The 27,191-nt window shown below is 36.5% G+C and overlaps 1 protein-coding gene across 16 annotated transcripts in view; it reads right to left on the bottom strand.

Annotated features, from left to right (window-relative positions):
• Positions 1–27,191, bottom strand: part of KCNMA1 (potassium calcium-activated channel subfamily M alpha 1) — a 439,294-nt gene that overhangs the window by 188,591 nt on the left and 223,512 nt on the right. For 9 of the 16 annotated variants that reach the window (XM_058840858.1, XM_058840857.1, XM_058840855.1 and 6 more), the window contains one exon: positions 10,925–10,948. The exons of the other annotated variants lie outside the window; for them this stretch is intronic. In XM_058840858.1, coding sequence (XP_058696841.1) covers positions 10,925–10,948 — 24 coding nt within the window. The remainder of the gene's footprint in view (positions 1–10,924; positions 10,949–27,191) is intronic. 16 annotated transcript variants of the gene reach the window in all.

Here is a 27,191-nt window from a genome sequence, read left to right as displayed (position 1 = left end):
CTATGATAAAATCATTGAAATAGCACACTTAAAATTTACTAAAAAGGTTATTAGAAAGATTTACTGGATAAAAATTACAGCAATGATGGAAGTCTAAATGCAATGGGCATCTCCCCCTAAAAAAGGGGCAGGATCAATACTCCAGCAACTGATGTGCACATCTGGTAAATGAGCCAGCTAGGGAGGGCACCCCACTCTGTTTTTCTGAACAGAGAAGGACTGGTGGGTGATGTGACAAGTGGAGGTTGTCTTGGGCACAGCAATCACAAAATGATAGATTTTGATTCCCAGAGAAATAATAGGGGAGGCTAGCAGAACTGCTGTGTTGGACTCCCAGAGGACAGGCTTTGGCCTCTTTATGATGCTGGTTGAGAAGGACTCTTGGGATGCAGTCCTGAAAGGCAAACGAATCCAGGAAGGCTGGACACGCTTCAAGAAGGGAATTTTGAACGCGCTGAAGCAGGCCATCCCCATGTGTCAAAAGACAAGCTGGCAGGGAAGACCATCAGCCTGGCTGAATAGAGAACTTTGGCTTGAATTCAGGAATAAGAGTGTATCATCTTTGGAAGAAGGGCCTCAAGGAGGGCTTCAAGGATGTTGTGAGGTTATGAGGGAAAAAATTAGAAGGGCAGAAGCCCAGCTAGAACAGTCTGGTTACTGGCATAAAAAGATAATAAAAAATGTTCCTAGAAATATATTAACAATGGGAGGAGAGCTAAGTAGAATCTCCATCCTTTATTGCATTGGGGGAAACATAGTGACAAAGAACGAGAAGTCTGGGGTACTGAATAACTGCTTTACTTTGGTCTGTAACTGAGGTCTCTAGCTAAGTCTGTGTACCCAGAGCCCCGAGCTGGAAGACGGGGAACAGAATGGAGCCCCCACAATCCATGGGGAAATGGTCAGTAAAATACTACATCATTTAGATACAAATCGAGAGGGCTGCATGGAATCCACCCAAACATACTAAGGGAACTGGCAGAAGTGCTCACCAAGCCACTTTCTATCATTTCTCAGCAGACCTGGTTAACTGGAGAAGTACCACCTCACTGGAAATTAAGAAACCCATCTACAAGAAGCATCAGCAAGAGGATTTATGCAGCTACAAGCCTGTCAAGCCTGACCTTGGTGCTGGGGAAGGCCATGGGGCAGAACATCTTGAGTGCCAGCACTCCTGAGTGCCAGCACAGAGCACATGTAGAACACCACAGGATCAGGTTCAGCCCATTTGAGTTTATGAAAGGCAGTGCTGCTCGACCAACCTGATCTTCTATGAAAAGGTGACTTGCTTGGTGGATGAGGGAAAGGCCGTGAAGGCTGTCTATCTAGACTTTATTCAAGCTTTTTACACCATTTTCCACACCACTCTACTGAAGAAACTGGCTTCTCATAGCTTGGACTAGCTGGGTAAAAGACAGGCTGGACGGCTGAGCCCAAGGAGCGTAGTAAAAGGAGTCAAATCCACCTGCTGTCTCATCACTAATGGTGTTCCCCAGGTCTCAGCTTTGGAGCCAGTGCTGATTTATATCTTGATCTATTATCTGGTCAAGGGAATTGAGTGAGTCCTCAGTAAGCTCACTGCTGACACCAAGCTGAGCAGAAGTGTGGGTCTGCCTCTAGCAGAGGCTCTGCAGAGGGATCGGAACAGGCTGGATCCATGGGCTGAGGTCAATTGTATGAGGTTCAACAAGGCCAAACGCCTTGTCCTGCACTTGGGTCACAACAACCCCATGCAGTGCTACCGGCTTGGAGAAGAGCAGCTGGAAAGTTGTTCACTGGAAAAGGACCTGAAGTTGCTGATCAGCAGCCAGCTCACTGTGAGCTAGCATGTGCCAAAGTGGCCCAGGAGGCCAATAGCATCCAGGCTTGTAACAGCAACAGTGTGGCCAGCAGGACCAGGGAAGGGAGCATCCCCACGAACTTGGCATTGCTGAGGCCACACCTCGAGTGCTGTGTCCAGCTCTGGGGCTCGCCCTGCAAGGCAGTGAGGGGCTGAGGCAAGCCCAGAGAAGGACAACAGCTGGGAAAGGGTCTGGAGCACAAGGGGGCTGAGGATGCTGGGGATGTTCAGCCCAGAGAAAAGTAGGCTCGGGAAGGACCTTATCACTCTCTACCATTCCCTAGGGGCAGGTTGTAGCAAGGTGGGGGTCGGCCTCTTCTCCCAAATACAAGCGACAGAACAAAAGGAAATGGCCTCAAGTTGTGCCAATGGAAGATTAGACTGGGTATTAGGAAACAATTTTTCACTGGAGCATTGTCATGGGTTGAAAGAGACTGTCCAGGGAAGTGGTTGAGTCACCATCCCTGGAGGTATTTAAAAGATGTGTAGTTGTGGCACTTAGTTTAGTGGAGAACTTAAAGGTCATTTCTAAAACAAATGATTCTATGATTTGCTAATATTTGTAAGTACTTTGAAAGAGCATCTTTGATTATCTATACAATTTCTACAACAAAACTAGTAGTCATAAAGCCCAGTTGTACAGTTATAATAGGCAAAAACTACTTCAATAAGCAAGAGTGACTACAAGAGTGGTAACAAAATAATTCTGTTTAATTTTACATATATGGGGCAAAATTTTGACAAGGTGTTCCCAGCATCCTTAAAGCTTTGTTGCAGTCAACACTGAAGCCAACACTGTGTGCACCACTTTTACCACAGAGTGTACCACTCGCCACTTAAACTCAAAAGAATTTACTGCTGCTTAAAGAACTATTTTTGTCACCAGTTCACGTCATGTATTTATTATTCTTGCTTATTTCTGGTTGACTTAAAATGTTTCTAATGGATTGAAATGTTTCTACTGGAATTATTCCTTGAACAGTCATAAAATGAGTGGGAGAGAGCAAGAAATGCTTTTAAATGTTTTCTGAAATCAATCATTTCTGTGAGGATATTAATATGAAAGTTCCCACAGAAGCCTTCATATATTTCCAGAATTTTTTAAATTGCAACAGAGTTGAAAATAACCTGAGTGGTTATTACTGTATCATTTCACCTCTTGAGAGGAGCTGTAAAGCCCATTGCAAACTTCAGAACTTTAAGAAGCTATAGAAATTTTCAGAAATTCAGAGAATTTTCCTAATTTACAATTTAAATTTTTGCAAATCTGCTTTCTGAATGGTGGAGGAAAAGCTAAATGCATTACAAAAACAAGATTAAAATATATTTAAATTCTTAGTATCAATAAAATAAAATATAAAACTTAAAGAACTGATTATGTGAAAAATCGGGAACTTTTTATTTCCTGTATTCATGACAGTTTTTAGACTGCACAACAGTACATTATATGAAAAACAGTAAAATATGCACTTTCCATCAGAAGGAATGTCCATTGATGAGAGTAGATTTTAAAATGAAATTACAGCTATGTACAGAAATACTTGATGCTGCTAAAACACAAATAACACAAATAAATAAATAATTCAGAGAAACCACTCAATATTTAGAAGTTAATTAGCATTGCATCATTTTAAGACATTCCACTCACTGCACTTTCAAACTGCATTTCAATACAATTAATGCGTATCAATTTGGGCATGTAAATTTTCTTTGTTCATAAAACTGCCAAAAGTGGTCTTTTTTTTTACAAATTATTTTGTTTTACTGGAAGCTTCTCTTTAATATTGAGTTTCCTCAAATTTACTTCTAGAGCAAACTGAATTTTTTGAAGTCTAGAATAAAATAATACATTTGGCACAAATTTGATATAGTAGTGTCTGTTTATACTCCTTTAAAGCATATTTTGAACAGTATAGCAAAAAAGAAATTTAAGTTCATTATGGTTAGGTTTTTTAACTCTGTTTCGGTGACATAATACTAAAGTAAAACTATAGAAAAGCCACATGTATCATTTAGCAAAAGCAATTTTCATTCAAAGCAGAAGAGTTTGCTCCTTTATGGTATAGTCACACAGCCCAGAAGGGAATAAACAGTTAAAATCTTTTTCACTGCAACAGGAATGAACAGCAAAATAACACAGATGCCTATCAAATACAGACCTCAGGGAACAAATACCATAATTAAAACAAATCACCAAGACTAAATTACAATCAAAGATGTCAAACATCTTAAAAGGGACAGAGAGCACAACATACTTTTTCTTACTTCAAGTGGCTTCCATTTATTAACCCAGTGAGTCCCACAGTAAGAAAAACATTATTTTCTTACATTATCTGCATTCATCTTCTAAATATAAGATGCTTGTTAAACACATTTCAGTTTAGAAAGCCTTTCTTTGATTCATAGCACCAATAGAAGTTTTTGATGGCAAATATCTTCAAAGTTACTTCACTCTCTCTTGACATGATGTGGTGCATCACTGGGGAACTTGTGCTGCCACAAGTAATAACTTTCAGCTAGTGCTGCAGGAAATGCAGGCAGAGTTCAGTTGGTTTCCTTCCCAAGGAGGAAGGACAGCCAGCTGGATCCCTGGAACAAGGCATTGGTGAAGGCAAGGTGAAGACCTGCTTTGCCACATAATCTGCCGTCACAGCTCTGACTTGGGTGCATAAAACTCTATGGGATCCTTACATCACTGCTTAGAGATATTTCTCTGAGGTTTGTGCACCTGGAGCTAGTGAGTGGAGGAGGAACAATCCCTTCCTCACTGAATTTTATAGACAGTTATGGCCTGATAGCTGAGGATGATGCTGTGATCACTTCTTGTATGTTCTTATATTATTTACATTTAAATCCTATTTGACCACTCAACCCCCTATGTTTACATTCTTAGGTGTTTCTCCTATACACAAAGAGTTTCACTGTCAAATCCTGGGGCTTCTTTGGGCTTTTCCAAGTACTCTTCTTTTAATTCTCAATTCTGACTCTCCTTTGCTTAATGGATTAAACCATATTTGTCTTTTCACTCACAAAAACTTCAACTCAACTTCAGCATGTGATGAATTTATTTTGGATTACTCAGTTTTACTGTCTTTGTTTCCATCTCCATTTCTGCAGTCTACATGTGGAGTGGCCTCCCCTCCTCACTCTGATATGCACCTCTTACATTCTTTCTAAAAACACTTTGCTGACCTTAGGCTCATACATACTAAGCTGTCTTTAAATTACATAAAAAATCAGAATGCTCTGTTCAATTTTAGAAAAATTACAAATCTAATCGAAAGAAAGCTGTCAAATAATGTGAAATAAAGTTATCATCCAAGATTTCTTATACTGTGTTTAACCTACACCTTAAAATTTGCAAGTACCTTGCTTTTCAGAAAAAAAACACTTTAAATGTCTTCCTTACTTTCCCGTCCCAATTTCTATTACAACATCTTCTATTATTCTTTAAAGTCTGACAGATCACAAGCTGGCATTAGAATATTACCTTAATTAAACAAATGCATCATGACTCATCTGTTCTGCAAATGCTTTCTACAATTAAGTCCTTCTATGCAATCTCCCTACCACACTGGGGAACCTTTTTTAACCACACTAATTTGGGTTAAAATTAACAGGTTTCCTTACCCTCCTTCAAAAGAAATTTCAAATATCAGAAGAAAAAAAACAACAAAGCCAGATCAATCAGTATTAAATTGGTACAACTGTGTCTTTTAATAAACATTTTTCTCAGAATCAGATTTTTTTCTTTTGATTCTTTCACTTCTCTGCTTCCTGTAATAAAGGATGGGGCATAGAAGTTTATGTTGTTCTTATTTTCCCCTTTGACTGAAACTTATTTAAATTTTAAATATATATTTAAATGCTGTGACTTGGCAATTTTTAATGCAAAATTCAGTTTAGAAACTAAGATAGAGCTGGACTTCCAGCGTGAAAGAAAGAGAAGCTCCTGATTTTAATTTCTTTCACATTCATATACAAAATCAGGAGGTAAATTTAGTTGGTACAACTGCAGGACAAAGGTCTGCTTTCCTGATGTCCATCTAACGCTACCAGATTTACAGAGCTGTTTGAATTGGCAACACACCAAGTGACAGTCAAGTAACATTGCTGGTAATTATGTTACCTAAATGAACTAATAAAACTTCATAAAGTCTAGCATAATGCTGTCAGTTTTCATCTCTCTTTCTTAAGTTTTCCCATTAAGCATGATTAAGCACATCATGCTTCCTCACAGAACTCCTAGTAGAACACGAGCCAATGTACTACAGCACTCAAGCAAAATCAGATTGGGCTGACCTAACTTCCTCAGCCCAAAACCAAAATTATGTATGATAACAAAAATAATTTTGCTTATAATTATATATTGAACTATTGGGATATACAGAAAAAATACGCATTAAAATTGCTCACTCAGAAAATAACATAATAATTTGCTCAGGATGTGTGTATGTTCGCTATGGTTGGCAGCATGTGTCCTCTCCAATTTTTCAAACAGAAGTCAAAGGAAGGTCCCTGAAGAACAGCTAAAGACCCAGGAACTCATTGTTAAAACAGGCATAAGTGAATGGCCTAGAATCCTTATCTATAACTTCCAAGTTCTTTCACTAGCATTTAAGAGACAGAGCAGGTGCCTTCCTGAAAAATACACCAGTAAGATTTTCATCCTAAGACCACTTAATTTTAAAACATTTGCTGAGAACCACATAGATAAGTAGAAAGCACTTATTATTTTATTTTGTGTTACATTCCTTAATTGCTCATCATGAGCTAAGAACATTGGCAACTAAAAACAGTGTGACATTACCTTGACAAAACAATATCCCTGATGACAAATCAGTTCTAGGAAAATGACAGCACAACAAGGCCTGGGACCACATTTTTAATTAAACTAAAAGGATTTAATTTTAATAAAAAGGATTTTGTGTGACTACTAATATTCTAAAGAGGAAAATATGAGTATACTGTTTCAACTAACCTTACTTTTTTTGAAAAATTTTAATAAGCCACTTCAGTTTTATCTCTTATATTGATTGCATTATGAAAGGATTTGGTTGAACTGCATACCTTCTTTAGTAAAGTTGATAATCTTGATAGTGTCTCTTATTCATAGTGATATCTTTTTATTATTTTTTGTCCAATCATTAACTGATAGTTTTTTATCAAAGTTTATCTAGGAGAAATAAGTTATTGTAGTCACTTAACCCAGAAAAGAGAAAATAATTTGTGACATGAAAATGCTACCAACTCATATAAATACTACTCCCTTTTCCATGTTGACATGGAATTAACAAATGAAAATGAATAAAATTAGTGAGAAGTATATGAGCAGCATAAACCTTTTTCAATTATAACATAGAGATAAGCACTGGAGTAGATTATTTGGGGAGATGATGAATCTCAGATTTTTAAAACAGAAAATACCTTTCAGCCTGGCTTATATGGACCATTTATAGTCCTTCCATTTACATGAATCAATAGGATGACTATATATGAGATGATTTTTAAATTTCCTCCTTCTGTAGGAGAGGGCCTACAAACCATTGAACACTTAGATAAGTGTCTGTTTGAATGGATTTATCTATAGCTACGCTTACCTTGCCTCAAAAGAAAGAGTGAATTCCTGAGATTCCTTGCTCTATTCATTTGCAGCTGCCTGCTCTTAAAATTACCCAACAGTGCTTTTCACATTTGCTATCCACTTTCCTCAATTTTCAACAGCCCACCATCATCACACATTTCCAGCTCCAACTACTCTGCCATCTCAGTGCCTTTTATTATTCTCTTATGTTGATACTGTCATCCAATTTTCAAAATTCTCCCTCATCAGAATTATTTGAAAAAATATATACCATGAACAAAAATTAGAATGTTCTCCCTCTATTCTCTTTGATTATAAATGAACATTTTTTCTTTTGTATATCAAAGAACTGAGCTCTAATTTTCTGTTTGATATGCATAACTGATTCCTACAGATAATTTTGAATGTACTTTCCATACATTTCTTGCTAGCTTAAATACTGTAACTTTAAAAAAAAAATGTTATCCTATGAATTTAGTCTAATTTCAACCATTTTAACTGAAATTGACAAGAGTACCAGATAAACTGGAGTGTAAAAATACTTACAGCTCATTCATCTGTCCCTCTTTTCCAGAATTCCCTCCTCTGATACTGTGACCAAAAATACCTGGCTACTCTCTAGTTTTACTGAGTAGAGAGAAACTTCAGCCTAAGGTATATTATTTAACTTTAACACCAGTGAATAATATAAATGAGCAATGGAAGTCAGAAGTACTGCAAAGTGGTAGAAAATTGACATTACACTACTGGATCAGCTTTCTTGGTCAGGCCATCTAACAGCATGATCCAAATCTATTAGGAACCCTAAAAAATCTAGTCACATTGTGTTAACAGTAATTCTAAAGCAGTCCTAATACACAGTTTCACCAGGCAGGATATATCTTTTCCTATTTCAAATGAAGTCATAACATGAACCATGTAAATTCCTTCCAAGAATCTACACAAAAATAGAAGATGTATTAGACCCAAACAACTTTTCATCATTTCAAATTCTCCCTCTCATGAGAACCTCTTAGCCTTACCTGCCCCATCAGTATAAAGATTCTTTAAAACACCTTGCTGAGTTAATATCTAAGGTACATTTAGGGTACCTCAGGCCACGCAGCTCAGCTGCTCCCCTTCCAAACAGTGAGATGTGTAGTATATCCTTGTAACCTGGCACAGGGAAGCCTGCATTTGTACACTTGTCACACTTTACTAGCAGTACTGAATAGGTAACTTGAAGTAAAATACCTTTCAACTACCAAGAGTAACCATTTAAGATCTTTGATTATACCCTGAGCATCAGAGTACAGCTGTTTAAACTCCTCTGCCTTGAACCAGCTCTGGACATAATCAAGGCCACATTTACTCCTAGCATACATTAGCAGTTATGACAATCCCATCTACCAGTTCCCCTTTTCTTTTTAACCTAGACCCCTGAAGAGTCTTTATTTTGAGTGAAACAAATTACACAGTTCCTCTACCCATAAATTTCTCTGCTGTAGTTTAGTTTCCACATCTATATAACTGTAATCTAGTAAATTTTCCTTCTTAGAAAAGCTTGTGTCACAACTGTTGCAGCTGTGGGACCCAATTATTTACCACCACTGTCTTAAGGGCAATTACCATATTCCTAAGGCAAAATGCTGACTCTATGAAAGACTCACTGAATAGCCACATTTAGTTTGCAAAAGAATAGGAAAAGTTTAAACAAAGAAATTAAGAAACTACTTAAACTTTCCAGAAAAAAGTAGCCTGAAGCCTGAGTGACAGTCTTGCCCAGTGGTTTTTCTAAATGGGAAAGACCCTTTTTATGCAGATTAATGACACTATGCCTTTCTTTTTCAGCAGTAACTTTATCTCCATTAACAAATGGAATAAGAAAATGCCTACAGCTGTAGCAGTTGCTCAAATCAATTATCAGAAGCCTGATAAAAAGTACTTTACATAAATATAAGAAGAGGATTATAGTAGTGTTAAAAATTAATATATAGTGGCCTTTTTCTCCTAACACCTCTCAAAATGGTTTGCACAGTAACATCCACCGCCTTTTTCTTCTGGCTGCTGTGCACAGGAGAACAGGAGTATAGCTAAGCTTGCACACTGAGCTACTGGAAAGTCAGAAGGACTGGTTTATTAATCCCATCTGTACTGAGAGGAGGAAGAACTTCATGTTACTTTATAGATATGTCTGACCTGATTTAGAGTACTAAAAGAATTTTCCTTCATTGTAAGGGGAAAAGAAAAAATTAACTGCCATTATGTGGACTCTAATACTATAAAAAAGTAAAATCCAAAGTAATCCTAAATAACACACACTCTTAAGGAAGCACAGTATCAGCATTTGGGTGGCATGACAACAGTTGTAGACATTACTTCCCCTTTGTACTACTTTGAATATATATTGCATGTTTTCATTGAGTTACCTGCTTGAAAGTACACACTAAGAGCATATTTTCACTTTATATATACCTGTTTTCTATGACATTTTTTCAAATATCTTAACATTCTATATTATAGGCCCTCCAATTTAAATTCATACAGTCAATAGTATCTATTCATCAAGATGAATATTAATTTGAAATCTGTGCATTAATTCTGACACCAAAGAGTGCACAAAGTGTAACTTCTGAGCATACACTAAATAAATGTTTGCACTGATCAACAGCACTAGAAAATTGAGTTCAGACACTATGTTTCAAGACACTTCCCAGACTGCAGTTTCATCATTTTATCAGGAAAAAATAGGATTAGAATTCAATCACATCTTATACTGTGCTGATGAAAGGTTCATTTGAATACATTTAAGAACATATGAATGACAGGTTTCTTAGAATGGTCACAATGTCATTTGTAAAGGAAATTTCAAGCACGGTTATAATTCTTCATATGGAATGTCATCATGTGTTTTGTAAATCAATACATTTCAAAGTGTTTTACAGGTTATTTATCATTAAAAAACCCAAAAACCTGTTGCAGTTAAAATGCTTCCCAAATTCTGAATTTCGATAAACGATTATTTACAATCTTACCTCTTTTCACTGTCACCTCCTGCTGAAGTTGACAGCAGGGAAAGGTTTATCTTTCTGATACTACTGGCACCACTCAGTCCTTGTCACAGCAGGGTAGTAAGTACATCCTTTCCTCCTCTCATCTTGACCACACCAAAACTGTGCATCTAGTCAATAAACTACTGCAATATGCTGGAAATTTTAAATACATAAACCTAATACATATGATGTCCTATTCATTCTATAATAGCTAAACTAGTGATAAGCATAATTTACATTTGCTCAAACTTTCTAATGTTATGGTTTTGTCTTTGTTTTTAATTCCATTTCATGCACTTAATGCTCTAAACTGCATTCAGTGTATACATCATTATGGTAAGCACATTGGCATGCACAGGCAATACAAGAATAGATTATAATTAATCTCATAGACAACCAAAAAAAGGTGAAGTTGCATCATGCAATGAAACCAGCTTGGCCTGGGCTGCCATGCAGAAAAAAACCTACATCAATGAGTCTGCTGTACGGCTCCTAGGTAAGAGTTGATATGAAAGAGGTGAGTTATTTCAGCAATGAAGTCACAGGCTGAGAATGTTTATACTACTGTAAACAAAATACTGTACATAGCACCAGTATTACTCAGGAATGGGGAAGAAAATGCTTGGAAAGGAGGACAAAAAGGATGAGAAAGAAGAGGGAGGAGGAATTATAAATTACAGTAACCAGTCTGAAATCCAATCGGTTCTTTTAAATAAGCATTTTGTTATTTCATTCAAAATAATTTCACTTGAGATTTCAAAGCAAACCTGAATTTTCAGTGTATTTTGAAGAAAAAAAAGATGAAACAATGAGATACAGAGCAATTTCAAAATGTCCGTGTTCAATAACTGATGAATAACTAAAGATCACAAACACACAGTAATGAAAAGGTGAATTTTTCAATGCAGTGCACAGGATCCAAAAAACACAAGTTTCACTGACTTGAATGCATAATCAACCAAACTAAATGAATATGGACAGTATAAGGGATGCATTGATATGAGTGATTTATTTGGTCACCTTTTGCTGCTTTTCTAGTAAAAGACATCTGCTGAATAAAGCAGAGTTTTTTCAGAGCTTGTGTTGAATTGCCTTTACCTTACTCACCTTCACAGTTGCACTGAACATAATGTGACTGGAATTACAGAGTGACCACCTAGTCTGTTCTAAACCATGTACATTAGGCACAGTACTGCACAGCCTGATTCCAGAGAGTTCAGAAAGATGTAATTGAGCAGGTAATTTATTTTACCACACCATTCACTTGAGGTACTACCCTGTGATTTTGTAACATTGTACCATATTATATTATGTGTGTTCCATTACAAAAGGATTTGTTCCATGTTTATCCATAGGTATACTGCTTTCAAGCAATTTTTCTTAATTACCCGTAAATGTATATTACCACACTATTTTTAGTACCATTCCCAAATACATAGACTAGTTATGCAGGGTAGCAATTCACACAACACCTTTAACACATCACTTGTTAAAACACCTTTAACAAGAAAACTAAATTTCACTTACTGTATAAGGTTTTTAATATGATCTGTTGTTCCATTTGCAGCACAATTATTTTTGATATCTTTGTTTTTATGCACTAGTACCTTTGTGAAATATTAATCTTTTTCGTTAGTAAATTGTCACAGACATTTAGATCAAAATAAAATCAAATAATGGAGAGTAGAAGTAACTTTCTGGCCTTGTGAAATGTCTTAGAATATTTGCAGAGAAACGGGTCAACCTATTTTGAAATTGACAGGTAAAAAACAATTTCAAAATTGTTCATGCCAGATATAAAACCTCCAATTGTACTATTCTTACATAGTGAAATTCACATTCTTTTTCCAGACAAACACTTCTAACCTTTTCACAGGGACAGAACTTGCAGTCAAGACTCATACCAGTTTTGGCCACTGTGTGCTATTTAACAAGGCTAGTAGAATCTTTCATTAATTGCATATTAAACGTGAATAATTTCTTGGGTGTACAGGTATGCACTTACAAACTGCTGCACAGTGCATGCAAATGTTATCACCTGAGAAGGTTACTGAGTCAAGAGCAATTAAAGCACCACTGACAAAGCCAGAAACCTAGTAAATTGTTTAAAGCAAGCAGATGAGGAGCCCAGCAATTTAGGAACTCACAGACTTCCAAAGTGTACCATTCAAATAGCTACTGTACAGTCAGTAATGGGAATTCTGGCATACACAGTGTGTACTTTAGCATATAAGTATGTATCACAGCACAAATGATACATATTATATATGTATACTTTCCCATTGTTGTGGAAATAGAAGAATCTTACTTATCTTACTTGACAAGCATTGGCTCAGCACAAGATGAAACATAGTCCTTACATTTGCTCTTAATAAAATCAATACACCAGCAATCTTTCATTTAGCTATGACAAAGAAGTCCTCAAGATTCACATGGAACACAAAGCTGGTCTGAGTTCTACAATCTCATCACTCTGAATATGACCATAACAATGTAAACACAAAAGGAGAAGAATAATTTCCTTGATACCTGCTCCTAATGCAGCAGAGCATGACAGAAGCTACAAATGTAAGGGACATCAATAATCAGGTTACATTACAGTTTACCGTACCTTTACTCAACAGTTTATTGTCCTCCAGTGATTTTCTGCTATAAAACCAGCTAGTCTTTGGAGATTCAACTATTAGGTTTAAGAAGAGATTCAGTCATCTGTTTTCAGATTGTTGCTAGGAACCAACCTCATATTAGAAGTTTCCCTGCTTCAGTTGGAGAGAAGCTATCAAACCCATTTATTTCCTAACAATCTAAAACAACAGGAGTTTCTCTCTTTTGATGTAGCCAAAAGCTGTAACAAACTTTACATAGTTCATACAGGTCTGTTGCAAATTCTAAAACCTAATCATTATGAAGGATATTGTACTATTTAAAATAAATGACCAGAACTATCAAATGTAACTAAATTTCTGGGATATTTAGCCCTGGAGTAAATTCCTTCCAACCCCTGAACATGAAACTCCTTTTAATAAACCAGCTACTGGAAAGTTTAGTTTGACAAAACAGGGAATCCAATTCCTAGTTCTAGTTGTCTGCTTTGGGGACTTGGTTTCACTTAACCAGGTAAACGAGTTAGTAAGTTTAAGACTTATGAACTATTTGACTGAAGATGGCCATAAGAAAGTTCCAGGAACAACAGGGTGACTGGATTCATATCCATTAACCTGTGGTGATTTGAACAATTACTTTACCACTGCATTTTAGCTACAAAACCAAATGCACTGAAGTTTCAAATTTTCCCTAGGCAGCAAAGGTTATTCAACTCACATCAGACATTCATGTTTATGACAGAGAACTGATTTAGAGGAAAAGCCTTCTTTCCCATGAACAAAGGGTGCCTTGAGACAAGCCTTGAGATATCATGCTAAAAGAGTCCACAGTGCATGTACTTAGTCATCCTTTCACATCCAGGGTAGAATAACACCAGCCTGTCCTGATTGCTGTAGCTGTTGATTTCACTTCTGTCCCCACACCAAGCAAGCCCATTACTTTTCCAAAATTCACTCGTTTCCCAGCCAGTTTCTCTCATATAAAGAAAAAAAAAAAACCAACAAAATCAAACCCCATTATCTGCCTAATGCTCTAATTCTTCCTATAAACACCATTTAAGGACCACACAACCGTTTGCCCCTGCCTGCCCAGGATTTTCTTTCTAATGTGATTCTTGCAGCAGTTCCATGTAAGTGAATTAGCACAAATATTACCAGCTGCTATGTTAAAGCACAGGCATAAACCTCTGGCATTGCAGAATGTGTGTTTGGGATAAGATGCACAACCACTGCACATGTGTTGACTTTATAATTTATGAAATACATTACAGAAAAAAAAATAGAAGATGAAAAGTTTTCCCAAAGTAAACATTGCAAAAGGGAATTTAAATTTAAAAAAAATGAAATCATTTCACATCCTCTGAAAGAACTGTGTATGTACAAACACTTATCAAGAGTAGAGCACAGATATAACCAGGGATTTTTGAGATACTAAAGGGAAAAGAAGGATACAGCAAGTGATATCAGAATCCAGTGGCCTAACATCCAAACCTGGGTCTAGCCAAGGGCTTAAGGAAGCTCAGAAAAAAAGGTAAGAATTGTAAGCTATAACTTATTCATATTTAGCTTCTACTAGAACATGGTTTAGTAGGATCCTACGTTGCTCACTGAAAATACCATAAAGAGTGTTACTAAATACTCAAAACACCTTTAATCCCAGAGGGCTTGTCTATACAGAAACAAGAAAAAGAAACTATGCTAAATACATTAGAGAACTAGGAAGAATAGTGTCCCAGGACTTCTGGGAGAAGCAAGTGTGGATAATGCAGTAAAGACTGAAATGCAGACTTACTAATCTATCTCTGATGAGGACTGTAAAGAATCTGTTTCTATTCAATAACTGCTTATTACGGAAGCTCACTACAATGATCATTAGCCAGTAAATGTACTGGCATGATGGAAGATGTGTCAGGATCGTGCTTTATGGAACAGTTGGATCCTCATGTATTCTTTCTAATGTTAGACTAGACTACAGACTTCAAGTTACAAACCATGTATGACAAACTTATCCACAGTATTATTGATGAGCATGTCTGCACCTCTACCACCTTACCACTATTGCAAAGTCCTAGGCATACTGGTGTGCATGTAAAGCAAGCATCTTTGTGCAGGTAGATCTATCTTCTTTATGAGACTGCACAAAGATATTTTTTAACAAAGCTGTCAAACTGACAGGCCAAACTTGGTTACCCACAGAACCATCAACCCACTGGTACTGCAAATCTTGATGCACACTGAACAAAAGTAACTGGACTGGCCTTAGCAATTCTTGGCAGGCTTCTCTCCATTATTGCTGCTTGTTCAGATCAACACAGACCCTAGACTGAATATTCTGTAGTTCATCTAACCTCTTCTAGCAGCTTGCTAAGGCCTTAAGATGGGTTATATTCATTATACACAATGGCAGTAAGTCACTGGAGGTTATACATTATTGCAACTACACTGACAGACATGCTTTTATACAAAGTCTGATGGTGAATTATGGCCTTATGAAAAACAAGTTGAAAGTTGTCTTCTTGACTGAACACGACCCTACTTCAGTTCCATACCAGTAAATATAAACATATATGGAAAAATCTCTGTTCCAGAAGTATCAAAGTTTGCAATTTCATGTATTTTGAAAAACTATAAAGAAGTGGTTTGTTTTTTATGCATATTTCTTCCCTTTCCCAAAGGGTGTTATTATTAATGTAGCTATGGACAAAAATAAACCAAAAAACCAAAAAAACAAAAAAAAACCCACCAAAAACAAAATAAAGTATCTTAAACTCCCTCCTTTAACAAATTTTTGAGACAAATTTCCATGCCAGAATTAGCATTCTGTATATGCATCAAGGACTACTACAGTTAAAGTTTAACAATTTAATGCTATGTAAATGTGTAACTGAAGTGTCATAGACAATTAAGTACAAGCACAGCCAAAAGAATCTGTGCACCTGCAAAGTATGGGATGTTTTTCCTTTGATAAAGACTGGCCATATGCCATAATTGGTTATGTCTTTCTCCCTTACAAATAACATGAACAGTTATAATGAACAGCATAATTTTGTTATGTTAAATGTATATTGTACCGTAATTAAGAATCAAAATATTTAGGGGTTTTTATACAAATATTTAACATTACTTTCATTTTGGATGAACAGCAAAGACTAAACACTTCATAAGAAAGAAATTACTGTACTTTTTCTACTGTAAAATGGTCTCTCTCTTTAGAATCTATGTATTTAAAAATATAATCTTTTTCTGGTAGTCATTTATTTTGAGTGTACAGGGACAGATATAAAGTTTAAGAGAAACAAATCAAAGACTTAAACCAATGTAGCTGTGAGGAGAATAAAATAGGGGAATACTTACTCAAAGTGCTTTGATGTTTTTTCCATTAACTACAGTTCAAGTTCATGATGTCCCTATAAATTACATTACAGAAATATACATCACCCTAAGTGACTGCTATACATTGCTCTAAGTCCTGCATTGTCTTCCAATCTACTGTAACAAACCACAGGACATTTACAACGTGTACTAATGGACTACCCTTCCTCATACTATGTTAGTATAACATGAGATTAGTAACCTACAGGGTTGACAATTTTCATGGCTAGTATTTTCTGTGAGGGATTTCTCTTTTTATTTTCTTCAATCCACTTGACAAAGCCCAAATCTCTACAGCAGAAGGTACACACTGCAACCCAATTTTCCTCCTTTCTACTTCTTTTGCTTGTGGGGACATAGATGACAGTATCAGAAAAGTGGCATGATAGTCTGCTGCAGCTTTTATTCACAACTACTCTCCAGCTATGTTGACTTGCTTGGAAATTTTTGCACATGTTAATGGGATTGGAAATATATGGCTATTAGTATTTCTGAAAACAGAAATGTATTAATAGTAAATACTTCATGCATCAGGAGACATGTATGAGAAGTGAAAAAATCTGTGATTCTGTGATCAGTACAAATTCTACATATGATTTAAAATGAATAACTGCTTATCTGAATAATTCATTGAAGTAAAATTGAACTACATTAGAACACAGACAAGTTTAGTCCAAATAAGATTATAATTGTTCTCTGCATTTTCTCATTCTGTCTGTAATGATACAACTGACTACAAATATCAATTTTTTAATCTGGGGAAAAGCCTTATCTTTTCTCTTTTGTTACCTAGAGTTCAGATCAACTGTTCTTTTCTAAAGAACTAAAGAACTAAATGCAGTAGGTCATTATAGGAAGGGGCACTTTCTGTTCACTTTAGAAACAAGTTACCTGTGAGAGTGCGACTAGCACTTCGATAGCAGAATAGAACTCAGTTCTTGATTCCATGAGCCTAACTGTAATGTTTTTATTAAGAATTAAACCTGAGCTTACATGCAAGTAATACCCAGATGGTATCAAGACTTAAAGATTTAGGAAGGCATTTAATCAATTGTTTGTCCATAAGAAAATCATGGCTGATGTTGTGTTTTCAGAACTTTGAAAGTAGTAATTAAGTTATTCTTCCTTCTTCAACAAGGTTAAAATTTGTATTGTTGCAACCATTCGTTAGTTTTAAACAGAGAAAGACTGACTGGATTTTATATCTGGTAACTGATTTGACAACAGTGATTCTAGAAAACAGTAGCCAATAGAACTTCAGAAAGGAAAAAAAGAAGCTGAGAAGGCAATCACTGAAGTATGTCAGGATATGGCACCAGTTTGCTGCCATCCTCCTGCTGTCCTAACGCAGGACTTTGAGAAAGGCTGATCTTCAGTATGAATCATGCACCTGAAAGCTGAATCCAACTTAGTTGCCAATTTCTTGGAAACCTAACATCCAAAATAAAATCTGCTATTCATTTTCCATTTCCCATTTCTTAAAAAGACATCAGTACAGAAACTAATATGGAGACACCATTACCCACCCTGACTCCTCTGTTTCTCTAAGGCATCTAAATGATGTAAAGGAAAAGACAGAGGATAGAGTTCATCAAGAGGTAGTGTGCATTCAGTGGATAGTATTAAAAATATTTAAAAAGTATGAGTAAAATGTAAAATAAAAAAAAAAATACATAAAAGTACATTTTAATCATGAAGAGACTTTTTTTGTTATTTTTTCTGTTAAGGTAAAAAAGCTCTCATTACAGGTTAAAGCTCCTTTTTATTCTCCTGCCACCATCTAGATTTGTTATAGATGCAACGATTTATGGACTGAAAGGACAATTTTTCCAATGATTCATATACAGAAAATCACTGTAAGATTTATTTCATTCTAAGCTAGATGTGACTGCTTGAAGGGGAAATGAGTAGCAAGAAGTTGGAGGGAAAATTAGACTGTACAAAAATGTCCTAATAGCTTTAAGGCCTTTTAAAATATTATAGAACCCCAGGGACTGTTGAAACAAATATTAAATCTTGTAATATCTGAACATTAAGATGCTCCTTTTTTGAAAAAAAAAAAAAAAAAATTGCCTTTGGTGATAGCACAAGGAAATGTACTTACAGATGGTTTAAACATTTCCTGTGAAGCTTAAATTCTTTCCTCTGATATTTTCTCTGCCAGTTACAAATAGATAAGTTTGGCTGACAAGTCAGAGGAACAAACTTAAGCATATATTATTCTTAGATGACTCTTCAATTTAACATGACTTTCATTTGTAAGAACAGACATGAAAGAGAACAAGAAGGTTTAGAAAAACTTATAATGAAGGCACTGAGGACATGCCCAAATCCTACTGAGCATTCATTGCCACTAACCCTACACCTTTAGGTTCTCTCCCATCTCATACATGTTTCATCTGACAAACTGACAAATTCCCAGCTGGGATACCAGCCTCCTTTTATCTCTTGGGAATAAGGACCTGGCTGCATATGAACTTCACAGAACTAGTAGTTGTATTCAGATGGCAGCACAGATAGTGAGAAAATGAGTCAGTTCTGCTCTCTTTTCAGCAGAAGGCTGCTTTGCCCATCGCTCAAACTAAAATTCTGGAGAGTGCAAAAGCTATTGATAAGTCAGAGGAGGCAGAAGATGAACCCAAGTAAATAAGGGAAATACCACAGACCCCTTCCTATTCCCCACTATATTTTCAAGGAATGATGGCAGTAGGATATAGATTGGTTCTACATCTCTCCCTAAATGCAAGAGAAGTCAATTCCTTTCTCCGTTTTGTCACACAAGACCCTCCTCGGCCAGTGTCATGCTCTCCACAGTGGCAGTGTGCTACTGCAGGGAAAATACTGCCCTTGTTCCCTGCAGCAAAGCAACAACTCCTTAGGAAGTGCAGAGGTACAGAGAGGAGACGTGTCTCTATTAATAGTTCTGCTTGAGCTATGATTACACCTCTCAATACTTGTCTTGTGAAACTGATATCTCGATCAACATATCAGGATGGTGGCAGCAGCAGTTGGCATTTCCCAGCTCCAGGTTCCCACATGCTGTTTTTCTTTTGATTGTGAGTTTTAATTCTTCACCCAGATCAGTAGTTTGAAAGAGAAATAGGTCTTTATTTATTTTCATAAACCAACACTGAATCCCCCTCCTCCTCTACTAAAATATATTTTCAAGATTTTAGTATGATTAGGAAAAAGATTTAAATAGACAGCTATGCACCTGCATGGAATCTTACAGCAACATGCCATGAAGTTAACGCTCAGAATATTAATTTGCATAACAGGTCTGCCATCATGCTAAGGTCTATTTCCATTGTATGTTACCACATTTGATTTCATGGGAAAGTTTCATTGGATAAATTTGTTTCTATGCAACTCTTCCCTCATGAGAGGTTTTTTTTAAGTACTACATATGCATTTGTATGTACCTCACAGACTTCCCTTCATACTGTATCACCTACTTGGTATCCTCTGAGAATGCCAAAAAGTATCTAACTCCAAAGACTGCTTTTCAAGCTGTTGAGAGAAAGCAATCTTCAGTGTAATGTCTGCCAATTTTTAGATCTGAAACTCAGAGAATGAAAAAATCTGCCTTTAAATAAATGTTGTCACTCTGCCAGATATACTCCATTTCTTCCCTCCCATTTCTGTGGTATTTTATCACTAGCCTGTAGCTGAGTACTTGTTTACTAAAATTTTTGACTTAATTTTCTGTTCTGTTCTTCCTCCAGGCATTCAGTCCTGGGGGTGAGGGGTGTTTTTCGTTTGTGCACAGAAAAGAGAAAGGTTCCAAATGTTCATCAGGGACCAGCCTTTGAGTGAGGCACACATGATATTACAGCAGTCTCCACAGACTTAGATCTCATGCAGGCAAGTAATTTATTTTCATTTACCTCCTGCCTGAGAGGTTATTTCACTGATTAATCTGCACAGGCAGGTTCATTCCTGTCTCTCCAAACCCAATAAAACTGTTAGTGACACTCCTAATCAATACAAAAGAATTCCAATTTATGTTTCAATGTTAGTCACTTACAACCAAAAATTCTCTTTCTCCATAAACCCAAGTTTTATATATGTAGCAACAGGAGTCAGAAAACTCCTTTCTGGTGTATAAAACAAACTCAACCATGTATCAGCCATTACTGAGCTTCAATGCAAAACTTCCAAAAGGCTGTCAGTATTCTGTTTGCTGTTGTACCACTAGGGCTGGCATCATCCTGTCCCAGCACCTTGGTTTCAATTTACTGATAGATTATTTAGCTGACAAGTACAGACTTTGCCTACTATGAGAAGAGTCTTGTGCTTGACAGCTCTATTGATTATGAGAACTAAGAAAAAATAATAGGAACAATCATTTCAACAATTCTTTTAATAGAGCTTGTCCCTCTCAATAGCAAACATCAATGAGTCAAAATAATTCCTAGCAGTTGGTGCAGACTTTGCTTTGTGTTCTGTAAATTGTCCCCTGACTTTTCAACAAATATTTGAGAATGACAAGATTTATAAGCATAGACAGTAATGGTTTTCAACCAGCTTTACAAAATAAATAAAAGCGAATTTTGTCTGATTTTTATGATGACAGCAGGCATTCACTCCACCAGCTTAATCCCACTAACTAATGCAGTGTGCAGAATTGCACAGGTAAGGCCAGGGAGTTTGGGCAGGAGGGGGAGTTGGAGGTGTAGAAGATCCTTTTTCTGAACAAGAATATAATGAAGAAATTCTTGTGACTGGAAGTATAAAAATGCACTTACATAACTCTAGGTATCTGCAAAGAAACCTAGTCCATTAAATATATAAAGTCTCAAAGAAAATAAAGGTTTTTAAATAATTCCTCTGCCTTCCTCACAACTTCTGAGAGAATTTTTCAAGAAAAAGTAGAATAAAGGAAGATACACTGAAAGCACCCTTGTTAATATATTTTATCCAGTTGTCACATTTTCAGCTTTACAGATAGGTAAATTTCCTAATTCTCAAAAAGTTCTTGTGAAACCCAGCTTCATAAATTGTGAGGGGAAGGGAGTAAATATGTCTAATGCTCCGTGTGATCAGAATACATTTATTTGGTATTCAATATAAGCACCACTCACAATATTTTTACAATTTAAGCAACCTTCTCTTGCAATTCACAGGCTTTGTAATAGCTACAGGGCAGGTTTACCATTTAAGTGTTGAGAGGCGCTCAGCCAAGCTAAACATTATAATTTTTTTTTAAAATGCAGTATAAATGTGTTTAAATGCCATTTATGCCACCAATTAAAAATTTTGTGAGTTAACACATCTATTTGGAGAAAGACACATTTGATCAATCTGCAGGCAAATTTGTTCATATTTCCACCTCGCAACATGACTCCTATCCCTCCCAGAATATTGGGAGATTATTGTTTTAAATGAGTACTAAGCAACCATGATAGTGCTCTGTTGGCAGAGAAAAATCATGGGTTTTGTGCCAGCTCCCAGAACATCATGCTTATCAGTTATGGCTTTGCAAATTTGCTCACGTATAACACATACAACATCTGAACTACTTGAGAAGAAATTAGCAGATTTCTCATAGCAACCAAGTACGACAAGCTGCTACAAGTACTACTACATTAAAGGACTAATGCTTTACACAGATAGAAAAAGCATTGCTTCCCAAAAGTAGATTTAAAACTACAGATTCTTGCAAAATCAAGACTCCTACCGTCACACTATAAACTCACTGGGATTCAGTTCTGCCTGCTATTGGCTTACCAAGACAAAATCTTGGAGAAATATAGTGTTGTACACAGAGAAAATAGACACTTAAACATTTAATCTTCATATTTCACTTATGTGAACCCAAACGATCTCATTATTCACAGATCAACTAGCAGAAACTATTACTCATTAACCTCCTAAAAACTGAAATGGAAACTGGGGTGTTTTTAACAATAACTGCTTACAAAGTGTATGCAAAGTTACTAGACATCATAATTATCCTGCCTTTACTCATAACTTGCAACCCCCGTTTTCCCCATCATACTTCCACCAAAGTAATTTTTACACACCTGTTATTGCTAAAAGGAGATGCTTTTGAAGTTATCAGTCACATGCCCAGCTGACACAGTTAATTCATAGTCGAATTGTCTATGAAGAATTGACTATTAATGGGCTCACCTTCTGAATAAGACTCTTAGGCTCATATGAACCAATGACAATCACTTCTCTTTGTTTTTGTTTTTTTTTCCTTGCATATACAAACTTACGATGAATACCAAGGAATTTGTATGTACTATCATCTAGAGTAATTATCACTTTTTCTTTCTATTAATTTTCTTTTGAATGCAAAGGTCAGATTTCCCAGCTGAAGCAAAAGCTAATGCAGAGCAAAAGCAGCACCAGAGGATGCCCTTGAAAATCAAAGGGTGATCCTCATTAACATGCCTGCAAAATTCTTATTCCTGTTCATTTGTCCTTCCCAACCCGAGCATTTTCATAAGTTAATGAAAAGAGCAAAGAGAAGAACAAACCAAGTCTACCAGCAAATACTAGTTCAATTCTGGGGAGAAATGACTAGTGATATAACACTACTGTCTGATGGGGCCTTTTGCCTTTGCTAATGATAACCCCAATTGTCCTCTTGCCAAAATCCAATTTGCCTTTCCTGACTATCCAAAAAAAGGAAACAGAGAGCTTCTGTCAGGAAATGCATAGCCTGAGAACACCAGCTTCACGTGGTGGCAGGTGAGACCTGCAACCCACAATTACCAGCTGGAGCTGCAAGTGTAATCTCAGGAAAATCAGCCAGAAATTCCTGAGCTAACAGCATCTGTTCAAGAGATTGTAATCAGCTGCCAAAAAAATAACAGAAAATCATTGGAGCCCCAGATATTTTGAGAGATCTTCCACATAAGACAATAATCATTACCTCTTAACCTAGAGCTCTCGATCCAAAAAAAATGGAGTGGAATATTGCCCAAAATAAGTATGCTTACTCATCTTAATTTATTTATTATGTTTATTATATTATTATATAATTTCTTTTTAATTATTATGTGATTAGAATCACATCACTTGGGGAAGTAGTGAAGAGACATGTTATTTTTTTCAATTTTTTACTACTTTTCTTTCTTTCTGTTCTGTATACACCTCTATATTGTTTTACTCTATTTCTGGGTTTAGTAGATAAGAGATTACTTTCTCATTTTTTATGCAGCACAAATTACAGAAAGGTTCTAAAGGATAAAATGCACAGGCTTACCAGTAACAACAACGATCTTAAAATCCATTAAATACATTCTGTAATCACACCGACTGTTATCAGAATGATTAACGTGACACATGGATGCTAAAAATCTACTGTCTTTTCTATCTGAGATTGCTTTTCCAAACACCACTAGGAAAAATTAGCTCACAGTACTGCTGCTGGTTTTTGCTATTATCTTCCAAAAGACAACATTTCCTGTGTTTGTAATTCAAAAACTTTTCTTAAACACATATGAGCAAAATCTGAACTACGAAGAAATATCTCAGCTACAAAAGTCAACCAAAACTGCAGTTTTGCTACAGGACAGATAAAATCACCAGGGATAATGCACTTGAGCTTGCCTAATACTAAACAAACAAAGAAAAAATACACTGGTATGAAAACCTTAAACAGAGCACTGATTCTGTAGGTAAGACAAATTATTAAAAAGCAAATTGGATTCTCCTTTCCACAAACCATTCTGCCTGGGCATCTTTCCTCCTGCTCTAAAATTGAGTTTATCAGTCTGGGGCTGTTCACTGAGGGTTTTCCTTCCATCTGTTATTCATCTTACTCGTATCATATTCTGTATATTACCCTCCATTTACCCAAAAGATAATCAACTAGAACCTCGGACTTACAGTGTTTAGAGTACAGCACAGAAGAAGAGCTATTAGTCTTCTCCCTGAATTACCTTGAAAACTTTGGGATTACATGGAAACCGTTTCATGTACAGCCATCAGTTAACCAAGTTCACAATCTCAGCTTTTCCCATATAAATGCTTAGTGCTGAAGAAAGCTGAAGTATACCACAGTTTATTCATAAAATTAATGTAACTACATTACATCTTGGTGGAAGTCTGAATTATTATATATCAGCAGGTGTTCTACCTGCATGAAACCACATTATTATGATATAGAATAGCAGATGTATGTAATAATGTGGTAAAAATTAGTAGGGAGATTTGCAAGGATCTAAAAAACAACACAACTCTGTGCCTGGTTGGTAAGCCACGTAAAGGCACTGCCCTTACTCAGTTTTACCTACAGCTTAAAGGTATGACTAAAGAAAGAATTAAGAGCAAACTGGAGAGGAAGACAGATTATACATTTTAATATGAAATTGAGATTAACTGTTTCAAATGAAGTAATTATTTTAAGATGTCCTTGATTTGTGAATACTCTCAAAATTCATTTTTAACTGCTTTCTGCAACCAAGGCTCCACAGATTCTCTAACAAATCTCAGGCAGAGCATTCTGGTGCTTCTTCACAAGTTCAGTTTTAAACTGATCACCAGATTTTGAAACAGAAGCTCATTTTTTCCCCCACCTCTTTTAGCTAAGATGACTGAAAACTGTTGCCAAGCTCTCGGGGAATTTAATCTAGGTTTTATTTTATTTATTTTCACTACCAGTGAGGAGCACCTTTCCAGTGTCATTCAGCCTAACGCTGTTCTGTGCAAGGCCAGGGCACCGAGGGCCGGGCAGGACACCCAGGAGCGCAGATCCAGCCTGGGCAGCAGGGAACAGCGAGGAACTGGGAGCAGCAGGGTGGACACAACTCAGACCTGGCCACCTGCCACCACAATGGCCTGGCCACTGCTGCAGGTGCTGCCAGGAATGGGTCCAGATCCTCAGGGAAAGGGCAGGGCAGGAGGGAGGTCTGGGTGGCCCCTGGAGGTCACAACAGAAGCCGGGGGACGGGGCTGGGGCAGCACCTCTGCGGCAGCCGAGGTTCTGGGCAGTCAGGGCCAGCAATGCCTGTGGGTGTCACAGCAAAATTCCCCTAGGCCCAAATGTGCCAAGTGAATATTTAACCCTGTGGACAATTTCCGTGGATGAGAGGCAAAGGTATTTTTTTGATGGAAATACTGTCACAGGCTTATGTATAGAAAGTTGGCCAGGAGCTGCAAGATTAAAAATTGCTGCTTTTACTTTAAAGTAAATGCTCCAAAGTATTACTTGTGAAATTGATTCCTTAATCTCTCCTCCCCAGTAAGTGCTCTCTAAATTGACTTCCACCCTAAAAATTAATTTACAGGGCTTTAAATAATGAAAAAAAAGGACAACAAAAACACAACATTATGACTCTTATATTAAGGACATAAATGAGGTGGAACAAACTCAATATGAGCATTTATCTGTGCTATTTTATTTTTTAATCACTATCTAGTGTTATTTTCCTTTAAGGAAAAAAGTAATTACAAAAATGTGTAAAAGCATTAAGATAATGCCATTCCTATGACACTGGTTATGCATTCTGAAGGCACTGACAAACACACACCTGTCATTACCACGCATAACAATGAATAGAACAGGAGGATTGCATTTTCCTGATCCATCCTGTAATAAAAAGTTATCTTGCTCTATTCCAGAGGAAGTGCACAAATACAGCATTGTAATTCTCCTGCAGTTTAGACATGATTGCATTTTTGCAAAATGTAGTTGTACAAATATTAGGAAAGATTATCCCAATATTAGAAGACAGCAATGATATGAAAGAAAGGAAAGTAAAGGTAAGATTTAAATGGTATTTTGATAACATAGAAAAACAATATTAATACGCTTACGAATAAAATATTTTTAACTCAGTTTACAAAAAGTCCTGAAATGAATACTAGGCTGCAGAAATTGTTATGGTTTCCTTGGGAGAACACTGACAAAAGATCATAGGTCCACTGCTTGCCTGCTACACAGAAAATAAAAATTATTTCATAACAATGCTGGTTCTACAGATTTAAATACTAACACCAAATTTAGGAAAACTGAAATTTAACACAAAGTTGCAGAAAAGCATACAGACTTTTAGTTGTATGTTTTGTTTTTTTTAAAATTAGAATCTTAGTTTGTGAATCTCAATAACATCTTATGTAGGTTAACCTTGAAACAGCAGACATTGGAATGAAATCTAAGGAAACCAACTTTTTGGCTGTTTTCTGAAACACCTTCAGCTTCAAGCCCAAAAAGAAGTCTGACTTTTAACTACTAACTATTTTTACTATTTTTACTAGCCTAGCTCTACTTTTAGAGTCAAACACATTATTATCAACATCTGTTAGCAGAAATCAGTTACAAAGAAATTAGCCAGTATTTGGGGCATCTTTTCTGTCAACTTTTTTCCCTTATTAACATTTTACATACTAGGACTTCCGGAAGCTTGGAGTGTTATATTACATCACAGTAACAGCTCACTGTAAGAGGAATAACTGAGTTCTCTTTATAATCATGTTCTCAGTGCCAGCCAGTGAGCAAAGGAGTAGCCTGAGAGCTTCCCTAAGAATGAAAGGACTCACATCACTGTTATTACAGTAAACATCTTTGCTGCAAATCCAAAGCTTTGAAGTTCTCACTGTGAAACATCTGCCCTTAATTCAGCAGCTGAAAATCCTTTGACTCTACACACAAACCTCTCAGTCAACCTTGTCAAGTTACCTATATTTTGACACTCTGCAGAGTCTAATAGAGATTTCCAAGCCTGCCATGTAATACAATCTGAGCTGTTGGCAGCTACAATTGACTTCACTTGCCATGTCCTTCTGATCTCTGCTGCTAACAA

Source organism: Poecile atricapillus, chromosome 6 (assembly GCF_030490865.1).
Source record: "Poecile atricapillus isolate bPoeAtr1 chromosome 6, bPoeAtr1.hap1, whole genome shotgun sequence".
Taxonomy (NCBI): domain Eukaryota; kingdom Metazoa; phylum Chordata; class Aves; order Passeriformes; family Paridae; genus Poecile; species Poecile atricapillus.
Note: the sequence above shows the minus strand (reverse complement) of the source record. Positions and strands in the feature narration are given on the sequence as shown.